At 39.3% G+C, this 16,813-nt stretch overlaps 1 protein-coding gene across 3 annotated transcripts in view; it reads right to left on the reverse strand.

Moving 5' to 3' along the window:
- Positions 1-1,208: 1,208 nt before the first annotated feature.
- The window catches only part of CERS6 (ceramide synthase 6), a 342,789-nt gene continuing 327,184 nt past the window's right edge, over positions 1,209-16,813 (reverse strand). The window contains exons 9-11 of one of the 3 annotated variants that reach the window (XM_081582606.1): positions 10,092-10,248; positions 9,511-9,534; positions 4,557-7,004 (exon numbers count right to left, since the gene is read on the reverse strand). In XM_081582606.1, coding sequence (XP_081438732.1) covers positions 6,852-7,004; positions 9,511-9,534; positions 10,092-10,248 — 334 coding nt within the window. In that variant the 3' untranslated portion in view covers positions 4,557-6,851. Of the gene's footprint in view, positions 7,005-9,510; positions 9,535-10,091; positions 10,249-16,813 lie in introns of all 3 variants that reach the window. The other 2 variants (XM_081582607.1, XM_081582608.1) reach the window with 2 other exon arrangements.

Here is a 16,813-nt window from a genome sequence, read left to right on the forward strand (position 1 = left end):
TTATAATCCTGGTGGTGGTGGGGGTGTCTGGTTGAATGTCAGTGGTATTTTTATAGCTCTTGAGATATGAGATGACATAAGCTTAGAGCAGAAGAGCAGCTGGGGGAGACAGAGTTACACAGGAAAGACAAAGAGTGAGAGAAGATCTAACAAAGTGGGGCACAGACCCCGAGAAGATGTTGTCAGTCAAGCTCCTACAAGCGCACATTCTCTGAGGGACAATTTTGTGTGTTGGGCTTTGTGTTGTTTATCCTTAGTGCCTTTTTAATAGCTTGGAAAAAATCAGCACAGTTTGATAAATTTGAACTGATAACTTTGTAAATTCTAGTTTTTCAGAATGAAGTACTATATAAAATTTAACTTGAAGCTTTTATATCTTAATTGTCAAAGTGATATTATAACATAGATATGTTATATATGTATATGTAACATAAAATATGTTCTAATTCTGCTAAATTAACCTTTGTTAAGTGGAGCATAGGGTGTTGGATGGTGAACCAACAACAGAGTCCAACAGACCACAGGAGAACTTGAAATAGGTTTATTATTCACAGGTCCTGGGGGTAGTACATGGCACACCAAAAGGGGCCACACAGGAAGGTCAGGCAGAGTACAGACAGAGAGAAAGAGACAGGATCTGGGGCACATGCCTTATTAGGGTCCATGGGTGCAGAGCCTTGTAGTCCCTAGGCTATGGCCAGACTGGTCAATTCAAGGCAAAAGAAAGAGGTTTTGGTAAGCCCCCTGCCCTCGGTGGGGGGGAGGTCTTATCTAAGGGATGCATAAAGCATACAAAAGCACTGGGAGGCAGGAGACTGTTGATCACAAGGACTGTTGGGGAAATCATATCAGGGAGTTACATTTGCTTGTGACTCTGGGCTGCTATTCAGGACATGCACCTGTATGAGGGGCTAGTGTCAAGCTATGGTCCCTGCAGGCTGTTTGGCAAACAAAATGGATGCTGAGATAACAACACCATCAAGTAGCTTAGCTAAATTCTTGACAAAATAACCTATAACTATATATATATATATAAAACGTATAAATATTACATTCCTTTTTTGTAATCATAGCGACTACTGGGATTTGAGGAGGCTTACAAGAAAACTGTAGGATGATGTGAACACTGAAATGAATCTTGTCCAGGAAGATGTGGCATATTACCAATACAAGTTCAGTAGTGCTTACAGAAAAGGGCATTAACACTGTACTCTTAAGACTTATCTTTATTATGAAAGTGTATTCAAAGTAAAATGATCCTCATAATAATAACTGCTTCCAGAGATCAAGAATGAATAATTATATTTTCATATAAAAATCAGCAAAATACAGTAACAATACATAAAATAATTCTAATTGGCTAACAGTACATCATTCCATTTCTGACAGAGATGCTCAAGCACTGAATTGTCTTAACAAGTAAGGTTTTGTCACCTATCCTATTTCTCACTGCAACTTGAAAAAAATCAAATCCCCAAACTAACCACCTCCCTTTTGCATGACACCAAATGGCTATGGAGGTAACTGATCATGCGGGCAAAAAGGAGATGAAAATCATGAGCTTAGAGGCTTTATGAAATTTTGGGAAATCGAACTTGGAGGCTATTTTCCATGTTTAAATTACTGAAGCTCGAAGTTAAAGTTCTAGAATCACCATATAACTGTTCCTATTACAGAGTGAATTTCTATTTGGCAACTAATCTTTAAAAACCCCTACTTTTTTAAGGGCAGATTTATAATGACAGTTTAAAAAAACTGTTGTAGATCCAAAAGAAAAAAATTGTCTCTATAAAACCTAATTTTCACTTAAAATAGAAATCACACCAACAGCTGTTGTTCCCTGGTTTCCAGGCCATGCAACACATACCAAAAGAAGAAGCCAAGCTCTCATTGACTTGTGTTGAGGAAAACAGGCTCATATGGGCACAATATATATATTTTTTAGTGGAATCAGAGAAGGAAGTGTGATACACAACTGATCCAATGGTTATTGGGAAATTGATAGCAGATAAGTGACTATTTTAGATTCATTTTATTAAGAGTTCCAGACTTAAAAGAAGGTGAGTGAAAGATAAACAAGCTAGATTTTAGGCTAACAGTCCCTCCCCATTCCTTCCTGGGCATTCTTGAGAATGTCTAGTCTTGTGGAGACATCATATTATGTGTCATCTGTTTGCAGAGACTTGTATGTCTTTGATTGGATGGAGATCTTTGCTTATGGACATTTGGTAATATGTTCCATTCAAAGGCTTCAGGTTGAACTCACGTTGGAAAGACTAAGGTACTCTTTTGGGTGATTACAGATATTAACAGCTACTTATAATGTTTTATGTTCCTTAATACAATTTTTTCCATAAAAAACAGCATCAGGTATGCTTCCTGTGAGCCTATGTTAGGCATTTCGACAGCACGGAAGGGACAAGTGGACAGGCCTCCTTAGCATCTACTGAGCGCCCCCTAGGGGACGGGAGGGAACCATGCATACAAATGTAAACCACAGGGCCTGTTGCCAGCCTATTAAAAATGAAGAATTAAACTGTGGCCACAGTGAACCAGTGTTAATTACGATCTGGTAATTTGAAAATGGTACAATTTCATTTTACCAAGAGAAATTTAAACCTACTATGGGGACAACAATTACGTCACTTAAAAAAATATCTTGCTGCATTTTGCATGAACTGTTTGTGATTGGCAGTACTCCTTTCATGGACAGGACACAGGTGCAGACTTTGATCTGATTTGATTTTTTCTTATTTGAACACTAGAAACATTTCAGGGCTACTAATGTTTATCTACAAAGCAGTAATCAGTCAAAGACAAAGAGGGGAAAAAAAGTAAGCTAATTAGAATCTTAAGACCTCAAATAGCATGTGAAATGTAAACATCTAACCTCTTACTTCTAAAGAATTTCTTGAAACCTCTTTGGACACAATGACATCATAGGACATACTGATAAAGAGAATTATTTAATACCTTTGTAACTATTCTGTATAATTTTCATACTTCAAATTAAGAAAAAATACTCAAATATTCAGGCAACTTTGGCATTAACATCTCCAAGTAAGGGACAAAAATGACTACCAATGCAAAATCATGAACAGTCTGGGAACAATCATGGGTGTCTATAAAGTTCTCTTGGAAGAGCTCTGTTTTAAAGACTCAGGTGTGCTGAAATGAAATATGATTTCTTACTTCAGCCCAAATAACAATGAGGTTGAAATATACAGAGTGGAAAATTCAGGCCCTTTCTACCCAAGGTGCATGTGTGCAGTTTGCTCAAATTCAAACTCTGTCAAACGCTCAGAATGAAAAGTTTGGCAACAGAACAGGACATTTTCAGGTTTACCTGTCATTTTGGCTACCGGTGACCTAATTTTATCCCACTAAAGAGTTATTTCTCCCACCCAACTGCTTGTTTATTTTGGAGAGCCTACCTTTCTTTCCAGTTCATCTTTGTCAGATGCCTGTTTCATTATCTGATGGTCTCTCAAGACACCATCTGTCCAGCAGCTGAGCAGGAGCTGAATGTTAATAAAATCCCTGGGTGAAGCAGAAATCTTGTGCATTTTCCTCAACACTTAGTTTAATAATCCAAAATACGGATAGTTGCTCCCCTACTCTCAACATTTGTAACACTTAATTTGGAAATGGGGACTACTTAGATGCCGACCTTAGGGCTTTCATGATCTGAGCTCTGAGGCAAAGAGGCTGAAAGGAGTCTTCCCCTCTCAGCTGTGGAGGTGGCATGAACAGCCAGTAAAAAGGGAGGTGGGAAGTTTCTATTGCACATGGCGGATGGTTTTCATGAAAAGAATATGGATAAGGATGAGTCAGTGATATTTTGGTTTTATCATGTTCTTTTTGAGAAACCTACATGTACATACACAGATCACACATTTTTGTATCATTTATTGACCCAAGGCCAAATTCTACTTGAATTTCTACATTTCTCTCCCTCTAATTGGTCTAGAAAAGCTATAGAATTGGAGAATAAAATATTACTTTTTCTAGATTCCTTCCTACATACCCCTTTGTACCTTGGGAAGATTTGAATATGACCAGGACAGGCTAAGTCAATTAATGGGGAACAACATTCCTACTAACCTACAGCTGACATTACAATATACACTTCCAAAGCTATGGCCTGGCACAGGTAGAAGATATGCGATCTCACATATTTTCTCTCTTAGGCTTATCAGGCCACCATGGGAGAGCAGTAGATAGAGAGACATTATTCTTTATCTCAAAAGACCTACAAACACCATTTTGATGAATCAAAAAGAACTTTTTGTCTTAAAATGTAAAATAAATACAAATGTATTGATACATAGAGACTGCATTGTTACTGTCAGTGGTCAGGGAGGCTCTGAGAGTTCCCAATTCTCCTTCTAAGTGACTTTTGGGAAGAACAAAAGTCAGATGTTCAGATGTCTTTGCTAAGGACAGACAATTTTCTTCATGTCATGCAAGTCTTCTAAACCTTTAATTTACAAGCAGATCTTTTGAAATTATTCTTCTATGCTAAAGAGTGTCAAATGACCCAAATAGAAACACACTGTGGCTTTCTGGTTTATTTCACCCATCAGAGGACTTGCTCTAGATACTAAAGCAAGGCACAAGGCTTTCTTCTGTTCCACATTTTAGTTGAGAAGAAATTTTCACCTCATCAAAAATTTTCAGCTATAACATGCTTGCTGGTTTACTTTTTATATATCTGCATTTTAGCAGATGTTCAGATAACTTGACAAGTACTTTTCATATTTAATGATTGGTCTTACAACTTGACCATCCATAAATTAGTCTCCTAGACATACCCCTGTTCTTTTTAATTATACCATTTCGTCAACAAAAAAGCAGACATATTTCTAAGGTCCTTCAATCATTACTATGAACCATACTGAAAACACACTATTTTATAAATAGGTGGGAAGAGATTTAACATTACAGTGTGAGGTTTTGTTTGGGAGCATTCTTTTAACTATTAACAATCATGGTGCACATCGTGGGAACAAAGTTTTACTTCAATTAAAAAAAAATTGAACTGAATGTGAGTGGCTTTGAGCAGGACATGCACTTCTTAGTACTTTGCTGTCCCTTTCACTAGTCCTGACCTGCACATTGGTATCACTGCATTGTGGTTTTGGACGCTTTGTTTCAGGAAACGGTCTTCCTGATTTATGAAATAAGTATTTATAATAACTTTTTATTCCCTTTTACTAAAAGTTGGAAGAAAAGAGATAAAATCTTTGGTTTATGTGTATGGTTTTCTTATCTATACATAAATAACACTGCCCTGTAGGAGACTACGGAAACTTATTTTTTCAGTAGTCTTTCTCATTTGCTGAGTAGAATTTTTGTTGCTTTTTTTCTGGAAATAGCTCCATTTGAACAAAAATTCCTGGAAAATGAACAAGTCCTTCAAAGAAGCAGACAAAAGGACCTACAGTGTAACACTGCTCAGTTTCGAGTAACAGGAAATTCTGTTATGTTAGGGTTATGTTTAAGGAGAAAAAACAAAGGGTAAAATGGTCTTACTCTCACTGGCTTTATTTTGCCTAGAAAAAAAAACCAAAAAAACAAACAAGATCAAATACTAGATAGGGTGCTTTCTTGAAAGCTGGTTGCAGTAAAGTGCTTTGCACTAGAGGTGACTTTTGGCAACGCTTGGAAGTCCCCTTTTTCTGTCCCTAAATATCCTTAGATTCTTTTTTTCATAACATAGCGGAAGACTGCACTAATTAAAGGGGTAGTGGTAAAACCTGGTTGAAATCTGGCTGCTCTCTTTGTATTATTCTCAGACCATGGGACAAATTCCCAGTAGGAAGACTGATTTCTTTGTTTGTAACCATGAACTTAAGTCTTCCTTCAGAGCTGGAGCATTGACCCCATAATGGAGGAAAAAAAAAAGTCTCTGTAACCTAAAAACTTAATCCCCAACTAGCTACCATTCTCACTGAAGAAACTTTGGCTGTGTGCACAACAAATGAAGTCTATTCCAAAGCAATTTAATACGCACAAAAAAATTTTAAGTCCTCCAATAACCACACTCTATTTGGAACAGCTAATTGACCATGAAGGGCTTCCCTCATAGCTTAGTTGGTAAACAATCTACCTGCAGTGCAGGAGACCTGGGTTCGATTGCAACCTACGCCAGTATTCTTGCCTGGAGAATCCCATGGACAGAGGAGTCTGGCAGGCTACGGTCCATGGGGTTGCAAGAGTTGGACATGACTTCATGACTAAACCACCACCACCACCACCAATTGACCATGAAAAATGACACTTACAAAACTGAGCTCATCCTGTTTCAACTTTACACTGGGAGAAAGGTCACTTGAGACTGAATAGGCCATTTCAGAATGGGCATTGTAACACAAAGAGAGCAAACCTATTTGGAGCTGCACGAGAATCTTGCACTGGGTTTTGCTTGCTCTAAGTGACCAATTAAGCTGATGCTCCTAGTGGACTAGGTCACAGCAAGAAAGGGGTAGAAGCAAACGGAGCGTCTCCCTCACTGTCATGAACCCAGAGAGTAAAACGAGTGAGGAAACCCTCTTTCGTCCACAGATTTACAAACAAATACAAAAAGAAAATAAATAATATTCTAAGACAGTACAAATGCAAATACCGTTCCCTTGTGTCAATTACATAAAGCATGCCTACATATATAGAATGGTAATTCTTCTTCATTCACAGACAGGACATATGGCAGTGCACTATTCAAAATGCTTTGATAATCCTAATTTTAGTTTCTGGTGCTGAGAGATTATGAAAGGAACTGCATTTGCAATTTATTAAATACTTCCAGGAACGAACAGTTCACTTTGTTTGGGACTTGTAGTTTTGAGTAATTAATCATCCGTGGAACAAGCGCCAGTGAGGAGATACCCGTTGGTACCACTGGTCCCATTGGTGGTGGTTGCAGTATGGGGGTTCTTTCCTGGAGGTTCTGAGTCCTCCTCATCTGAGCTAGACTCAATATCACTTCGATCATCCTTGGACACCTGTGGAACACAAGAAGGTGAGTGCAACCTACTCTGAAGAAAATCATAAAGGTATAACATGCTCAGAAGTACATGGAGTCATACATAAAGGAAAACATCTAAGTATTAAAAAAATCAAACAGGATAGGAACATTGCCAGAGTAATAAGTTCCTCTTCATTGGAGATAGACTTTTGGGCAACAAAGTCAGTGATCAAGGAATGTAGGTGGATTTAGGCATCACAGGGGGTTAGCCTTGCTGACTTCCTTAAGTTACCTTTGGATATTTAGAATGTACTAGACCATGAACCCCACTCTTACTGGCAAAGTAGCATACCATACTACTAGAATGGCACTATAGGAATTTGGTACAAATGGAACTATTTATTCTTTGATGATCACATTCTCTTTGAGAATCCTTTAGAGTCAGCTCTCAATTAATTACACTAATGGAGATATTTACTAGCTCTGATCATTAAAACATCATTCTTATTTGGCTTTTTAATGTATTCTTGTACAATTTAATTTGCCTTTCTGTCTGCTAGAATTAAGTAGAAATTTTTATATACAACATAACAGCTAATGGCAGCAGGAGGCATTTGGGGTACTTGCTGGGTAAGGAATAGTTTAAAATATTTCCCAAGAAAAATCTACTGACTGGATCATCATGAATTGACTCTCATCATTCCAGAGTTCTTCCATCCTCTATTCAGACTCATCAAGTCATGAGGATGACTTGGCATCAGGATATAAGTCTATACATTACTATAAAGAATGAAAAACAATCATATGGTCTCATAAGGAGGTAACGTAGGAAGAAATTAAGGAAATACTCCACTGCTTTTAAATTAAAATAGTTTGTACCTCCTACTTTATGCCTACAAACATAGTGAACATTTACCCCAACAGGCTTTAACACCCCTGAGTAACTGAGTGGCATGAACTTCTTTTCTAAGGGGGCTGGCATTAGGGACCTGGTGGCTTGTTTGGCTTCAAAGAATGTTTCCCAATCTAGTCCCTTATGATTCTCTAAGAGGTGGATTGAAAAGCTGGCAGTCTCCTGGGAAGCATTTCAGAATGAACTGAGGGATTTCCCACATCTCATTCTCTCTGTGTCACTGCTACCCTCCAACTGGAGAACCCTGGAATCCATTGCACTACTAACTTGAGAAGCCCCCATTCCTGCAGGACAATATCATCTCTGTCTGGCAGGGTGGGGATGGAAGAAGGTGAGAACTGAGGACTGCTGCTCCAGCCTAAGCAGAGATGATTGAGTAAATATATAAAAATGGATCTCACTCTAATGGCCCTTGAGATGAGACTTAGCTCACAAGGATCATCTCCAAGAAGATTTAGATACTGAAACACCAAAAGGACTAGATTATAAGGATACTTTAACTTAAAAATAAAAGATGGGTCACAAAGACAGCATTAGAATAAAAGCTCCACTACATTTAGAAATCCATTAGTCGTAAATTAAGCTGCTAATAGGAAAGAAAACTCCAGTTTCAAAGAGTGATTAATTTACATGTGCATGCTTAGTAAGATTATTTTTCATTGCATTGAGAAAAAAATTTATACTTAAGTTACCTTCAAAGAAAGGAACAATTCAGAGTATCTTAAAATAACGCACAGGAATATAAAGCCCATGACCTGTGGCTAAGATGAATTTTACTGTCTTAGGTAAGCAGCAATGGCAGTTAAGATATTTTGAAGCCTGAGATCTGGAATAAAATTGACTGCCTCCTTGAAAAGTTGAAGGAGTAAAGCGGGAGAGAAGACAATATACCTGGTAGAAATAGCAGTGCAATAAGGACACAAATTATCTAATCTATGGCCCCCTTGTGTTTTCAGTTACCGTTATCATATTGACAGTACTGTGCAATTTGTATGCAAATGAGGACAGGAGAGGTTTTTTTGTTGTTTGTTTTTGTTTGTTAGTAGAAATACATGCTCATTTTAGAGTAGGAGGTCATAGAGAAAAAGATAAAACTTTTGCTTCTAAACGATTCATTGCTCTAATTATTTTGGATTTACATAGGAGATGATGCCAAGTATAGGCTTCATACTATGTGACTCGATGTCCCGAGCCCCCGTGGCAGGTGCTTGCGGAGGACAAAGTGGTCAGGTGCTGTCCTGCAGCCCAGGGCAGTCTTGGCAAAGAGCTGATGCTTAGACCTCCCTTCTGGACCATGCTGATCCTCTCCTCAACTTAGTTCTGCCTCTCCTACTTCACTTTGGTCTATTTCTGTTTTTCAACCAACATGTTAACACCAGTGAAAGAAACCCACTTCTTTCTCTTTTGGATCATGCAAAATTTAGCAGAATGCAGGCTCACACAAAAGGGCACTAACTGAGCTGTCCCTAGCATCCCTCACAGCTGGTGGGAGCCACATCTTGGTTAGAGCCTCTAGATAGTGTCAACAGATGAGACAGAACAACATGCATGGAAACAAAAGCACCAGAGTGTCACTCCAAAAGGCTAACGTGGAAGCCAGGATGGAGAGAGAGAGGGGTGAGAAACTTACATGTAAAGGGTTCCACTTCCCAGACTTCCAGGTGGGCAGAAGGAAGAGAACAAACAATGAAAGTAAGAAAATGTTGCAGAGAATGTTCCAGAAAAGTCACTGCTCTATACAGAGGGGTTGAGGCCCAGGATGATTTATTATGAGCCCCATTTTTAACCAAAGAGATTTAACTAAATATTTACTGGCAAGTTATAAATGGTCAGAATGCATCAAGCAACACTTCTCATAAAAGAGTTATTAAATTTTTGTTTAATATAAGTATAATCAGAGAAGGACCAAAGGAGATAGAGAAAGGGAGAGCAGGAACACAGTTAATAATATATCACCATGAATCTAAAATTATGAATGCAGATCATTCAGCAAAGCAATGCAGATCACTCAGCAAAGCAATACTACATGTAAAAAAATCACTAAGAGAAAATGAAAATTTGTATTATGTTTCCAAGAGGTTATGCTAAACTTTGAAGGAGAAAAAGCAGTTTTGATGAAATTCTAAATAATAAATAATGTTCTTGGTGATTCAGAAGAACCCCAAACCATAATTTTCTGTGACATATTAGAAAGGGCGAGTGTTATCTTACCTTGCCTTTTGAAATAGCTTTGCAAGCTATTTTTACGATCAAGTAAGACCAGAAGCAGTTCAAGCCTTGTATTACCAACAGCAGTAGGTTAAAAACCCACCAGGAAGGGTAAGGTCCAACAATCTCCCAACTTTCAAATAATGTGGTATTTAACACCCTAAGGAAAAGGAGAAAGTAATCATTGAACACAACTTTTCACTGCCTTCAAAGGAACTCTAGTTACTGCAAAGAAGCATGAAGCCAGTGATACCCACTGACTGCTCCCTTGCAAGGATGGTCTGAAAGCTAAGTACTTCACGTAAAAGTTATCATCTGGATGATTCCACTAGTGGCATCACATTCCTTAGGACTCTAGCTTGAATAGTGTACTTAGGTTTCCCTTCACTTTTGTTGTCATTTCTTCCATTAATTTTCATCACAGTTTTTGAGTGATTCTATTTCTCACTACTTGTTAAAAGGCCTGTACTGTCCTTGTTGCTTTGGATCTTTAAGTAAGTGTGAGGAACATCATTTAGTAACATTACATTACAAGAAAAAAAGAGCAATTAATTTCAGAAACCTCAGTGAAGTTTAAACTATATGCCTAGCATAGTGGGAGTTGGCATATACTGAAGACCTAAGCCCTGTCCTCAAGTGGTTTATAGCCTCGAAGGAGAGCCTTAATTTCGGGCTGGGTCCATATTTTGTAAGCCTTTTCCTGGGAAAGAACTGGCAACTGAAAGATATTATACAGAAGTGATGTCTTGAGATGAGTGTTGGAAGGATTTTTTTTTTTTAATTATTAGAATATACCGAGTATACTGAGTTTTAAGAGTGTGTACTCAAGGCAGGCAGAAGTATTTGAACTAATTGCTTCTCTCTGTTATCCACTATCAGGACCAGGATGGAGCAGCCACGTGGGGCAGATAAAGGATACAGGATGGCTGGTCTCAGTGCGTCACACTCGTCCCTGCTGTGTCTACTCCTAAGCCGTTGGAAGGTGATTTGTACCTTCCGGACTCATGGTGCTGCTCAGCAGTCACAAGATTTTGGAATTATTCCACTTCCTTGCCTTCCTCCTTAGCTGAGTGCTGGGCTGGTTTGGAGATCTCAGCGCATTAACAAAACTCATCTAAGTGCATTTCCACCAACTGTCACTGCAGTGCTTTGCCAGGACCCTATAGGAGAGGTTAGGTGGACAACACTTGTTGACTAAGGGAGAAGGATGGAAAACTCTTGAATGCAAGACCACTCATGCAAGAGCAGAAGGCACATATACAGAAAATTTTAATATGAGTGTGATGAGTGCTTTGAAAAAAGTTAAGAAAAGTACTTAGTAAATTCACAAAAGGAAAAAAAAAAATTGAGTTGAGATAAGAGATAAGGAAAAAATGGAGAATGAATACTAGAAAAACAGGTCTATGTCCAGTTCAGGTAACCTGCATTCACAGACCAGAATGAGACAGAGTGTTACTCTAATCCTGCCACACTAGTTACCTCTCAAGAACAATGCTCAACACACGTGAATGTTAAAATTCTAAAACTGATAGCATGGAATTTAATTTGACAATTCATTAAGAGTATCTTACTCTATGATATAATAGTAGTATTCATTCTGGTGGAAGAGGACCAATGTTAGGAAATCTATTAATAAAATTATCACACATCCATAGGCCAAATCGGTACAAACCTAATTATTTCAACTGCACTGAAAGACATTTGGCAATGTTCAATTCCCCATTGCTGATGTTTAAAAACTGGAACTCAAAGTACTTAATATGATTTTTATTCAATTCAACTCAGCAGTGGTCATAATACCAGAGTTATTGACTTTATAATCAGAAACAGTCAGCATCACCATTATTATTTAACCCTATTCTGGAGGTTCCAGCTATAAAGTATGGTAGAAATAATAGGCATTAAAATAATTAAAATAATAGGCATTAAATTTCCATAACGATAACAGCAAACAATGAAAATTTCCAATAACAGGGAGTGGTTAAAAATTATAAAGAAATTCTAGAAATTATTAAGTCACTCAAAGTGGTAAATATGTTTCAAGAGTTTCTTTTGATAGATAAAAATCATAATATCCCAACGCCATAAGATAAATATATATTTGCATATACACACAGAGAAAATGAAGAGAATTATAATTCATTGGAAGAAGTTAATAAAAGTCATTTTAGACTTTCTTTGGTGGATTGGGGAATTTTGCATTTTCTTTTGAAAAAATTTTTATTTATTTATTTATTTTTGGCAGGGCCGGGCCTTTGTTGCTGCTTGGGTTTTTCTCTAGTGAGGGCTACCCTCTAGCTGCAGTGTGAGGGCTTCTGTTGTTGCAGAGCCTGGGCTTGAGGGCACGCGGGCTTCAGTAGTTGCAGCACGTGGGCTCAGTAATTGTAGTTCCTGAGTTCCAGAGCACAGGCTCAGTAATTGCGGCACATGGGCTTAGTTGCTATTCGGCATGTGGGATCTTCCCGGATCAGAGATTGAACTCATGTCTCCTACATTGGCAGGCGGATTCCTTACCACTGAGCCACCAGGGAAACCCTGTATTTTCTTCTTTACATTCTTCACTTTTCCAAATCCATCACAAATAATTAGGAAAAAAATACAAGTTTTTTTGTAAAAAGGAATAAGTTAGGATAATGCCTGTATTTCCAAGAGGCAGCCATCTCTTTATATACCTGGTTGCAGGCCCCGGGACAACTGCTCTAAACAAAGTTCAACTCCTGGACAGTGAGGGACAACTCCTACATCTCATGTTTTTCTATCTCCAGCACCTTGCAAAATACTGGGAAGTAATTTGCTCACTGGACCTGCTGGCTGATAGACTGTGTGTTAGTTCAGTAATCAAATAAATAGATATGCACAAGACAGCTCTGGAATAATCACAACAGTTTTATTTCAGAACCAGCTCTGCTTTTTGACATACTAAACATGTTGACCTTCAGAGGGAATTTAGTTTCATTTGAACAAAAAGAGGTCTTGCAGAAATGGCAACAATGACTGTGTGATGCTACGCATTATAAATTAGCCTTTGCTGAATTATGGGTTTGAGAGCCTTTCTCACCATTACAGTTTGTTTGGCTTATTATGAACAGTGTCATGCAGTCGCTGGTAACATGATATCCACAGTCATTTTGGAAATGCTGCATCAGAATTCATGGGCTTTGCCATGACAATCAGTGGCACCTCTGAGATTCTGCTCAGAAGTAATGGATTTCTTTGAAAATTGACTTGGTTGCCTGCAGAGACACTTGGGAAAATACAATCAGTGCACCAAATGGATATATCTCTCAGTGAGAAGCTGGGGAAGAATAACAATATATGAGGAATTGGGACTGAAGAGAGATTATGCCACCTGGATTCTGAAAAACAGTAAACCCAGGAAACAGAGCCTCTGTTTAGCCATGGAATGTTTCTCATGAGAAAACTGTCCCCTTGGGGGCAAACTATTAAAATGGTGTTTATAGGATTTTGCCCTTTCCTGGAGGTTAGGGTTAGGAGTGTCTGTTTCATGACATCATTACAAATCTACGGTGACAGGGCTCTGAAGAGTGGTTATATCTGAGGGAGGGCTGATGGAGGGAAAAGGAGGGAGGCGGCTGGAATGCTGGGAACATTCTTGGTCTTGATTCAGGTGGTAATTATGAAGATTATTTACAGGCAAATTTTTACAAATGTCAAAATGTATCAAGTTATATACTGAAGATCTATGTAGTACATTGTGAACATTATATCTCTATCAACTAAAACAGAAAAAAGTACTCTGTGTGCCAGACACTGCCAATTTGGAACCTCTGGGTGGCATAGTTACTGTAATATCAGTATTTCTACCCCCTGCCCCCTGCCACACCGCGCCACCACCTAATATAAATTCAAGGTATGGCTTCTGAGAAAACAGATTTTTTCTTCCCCCCAAATAGCCTACAGCATCAAACCTCCTGTTGCTCTAATCCAGTGGTGGAGAGTTTGGAGGCACCAGGGACCAGAAAAGACCATTTTCCTTTTCATTAAGGTTAGGCTCACTTAACCACTAGATGGCGCATCATGCATGTACAAAGTGTGCTCAAGTAGGTCTATTCTGCCAGAACCTTGTGCCATAGTCTGGGTCCCAGCAAAAAAAATCACTCCATCATCAGGTAACACCTTCCTAAGAATCTCGCCAAACAATGGAATCAAGAGTCCCAGTCCCGTCTGTGCTTCTTTCTTCCTGCATAATTCCCACTAGAAATGATGCGTGCAGGGCAAAGCTTCAAGCAGTTCACTGGTGATGTGAAGACACACAAGTTACCACCCCAACAGTTTAGCCCTGATGGGGTATGTTAATGTCTTTTTAGTGAATCATGAGAATTTAGTTTGACTGTGACCTATAGTTACTTTTGCTCATGCTTTCCTTTTATGGATTCTTCATATTAAATTTGATTATCTCAGAAATATATATATACAGGCTACGTGGGGGATTGTGGGGGAGGGGAATATATACATTTGTACAGAAAAATTTACCTTTTTTTAAAGCAAAGCAAACTCAGAGTAGTCTCATTTTAATCCTATATTTAACGCCTTACTCATTTATATTCTAAACCATCAATATGACTTCTGCTTTCCCCTTAAACCTCAGAATTCTGAAAGTTTCCTACTGTTAGAGAGCACAGTGTCGAAAGATCCCTACTGGTATCTCATTCAGAAAAGCTATAACCAGTGCTTTTCCCCCATTCTTATCATGACTGCCAACTCAAGAGTTTAGGTTTATATGCAAAGTTATGCAAAGTTAGATAAACATCCTTACTTTCCACTCCATGCATCTGACTTTTAAAATATCCCACTGATTTAAAGGCAGGACCACATATTAATGGTTGGAATATTCAAGATGACAGAGGCCCGAGTTCTTTCACTATATGAATGAAGTTACAGGTGGGTGATTATGATGAGGCCATGGTAAGTAACCATAAGCTTTGTCTGCTCCCCTTCCCCTTCTACCTCCACCTAAGAGCTCCATCTGAGCCTTGGGTTGTGTGTTTCTAGAATGGTCTATATAAAAACCACAATCATTAGACCCATCTAAAGGGCTTCCCAGGTGGCACTAGTGGTAAAGAACCTGCCTGCCAACGCAGGAAACATTAGAGATATGGGTTCGATCCCTGGGTTGGGAAGGTCCCTTGGAGGAGGGCATGGCAACCCACTCTAGCATTCTTGCCTGGAGAATTCCATGGACAGAGGAGCCAGGTGGGCTACAGTCCAGAGGGTCGCAAAGAGCCAGACACCACTGAAGCGACACAGCATGCACACACACACTCAAATATCCAAAGAGGGTCAAGACTGCTTCTCAGGGAGAATCAGGTTCAGGGCCTCACGTTGGGGATTGCTGCATGATGCCAGTGAGGGTAGACTAGAAAGGGAAACTTGTTCTACAGTCAGAACTAAGGTGTTCTTTACTTCAGAGCTTTTGAATGGTCCTTGACTTTGCTTTTTCAGAGAGCCTGCAGTATATTTCAGGATGTGTGCTTCTCTGGCATTTATTTTCATTCGACCTACATGAAACATAAATGAAAAGTAGATTCTACCTGAAACTTATCCATAATCTACTGGCATGTTTTGCTCATTTTAAAGTAGATGCTAGTAGAAAAGCATTTATAATGTACTCTCAACAGAAACCATGAACACAATACCTGAAAAAGGAGTCGGGTCATTAACTCACTGTGATAAGAAATCCTCTTTGTCCTGGGTTTTCTAAGGCAATAAAAACCCCAGGCCTGAAGAACAATTTGGTCAAGCGTTGGGTAGTCAAGGCTGCTACGTGACTGAAAAACTCACTCTCAATTTTCTTTTAACAAGATGGCCCCACCCACAGCATGGGTTTCTCCACAGCACTGGTGTTGGTCAGCAAGATCTCTTTTAGGAGGACAGCTTCTGGGTAGCTCGCAGCTTGGGTGCCTAATTATCTCAAATAATAGATACACGAAGTCTGTAGCAGACATAGGAGTGATTTCTCTATCCCTGACAGGAAGCAGAACTTGAACACGGAGGGACCATCTGTCTTTCCTCTAGCAACGGGCATATCAGTTCTGTCACATTCTATCCAAGTAAGACATGGGATCAATTTATTATTTTTTTTAGGTCATAGGCTGGTCGGACTTAGACATTGATCCCTTATAACACAGCAAGCTTGTCTCTGGTGACTTCCTTGTCAAAGTGGATGTTTTTCTCAAAATTAGTTATTGCCCTCTTGCTGCCCCATTTGCGGTCTGTCCGCCTGAGTTCCCAACCCCTCCACCGCCTGGTCTGCCTTTCTGTGTTCCTGACCTCCCAACCCGAGTTTCTCTATCCTAGAACATGTCTATCAAGCTGTATCCTGATTCTTACATGCCTGCTTTCACCCTTCTGCCTACCTCTTAGTTGCCTACATGAGCCTAAGACAGAGTTGTCTGGCTCTCAATAACTGCTCTTTATTAAATAGTTGGTATGTGTTGAGCACTGGCCCAAACATAATAAATATATGTGCTGTGCTTAGTTGCTCAGTCGTGTCTGACTCTTTGCGACCCCATGGACTATAGCCCGCCAAGCTCCTCTGTCCATGGGGATTCTCTAGGCAAGAATACTGGAGTGGGTTGCCATGCCCTCCTACAGGGGATCTTCCCAACCCAGGGATCAAACCCAGGTCTCCTGCATTGCAGGCAGATTCATTACAGTCTGAGCCACCAGGGAAGCCCATGAATACTGGAGTGGGTAGCCTATCC

Source organism: Giraffa tippelskirchi, chromosome 3 (assembly GCF_054371585.1).
Source record: "Giraffa tippelskirchi isolate mGirTip1 chromosome 3, T2T-mGirTip1v1.2.pri, whole genome shotgun sequence".
In the NCBI taxonomy this organism is placed as follows: Eukaryota; Metazoa; Chordata; class Mammalia; order Artiodactyla; family Giraffidae; genus Giraffa; species Giraffa tippelskirchi.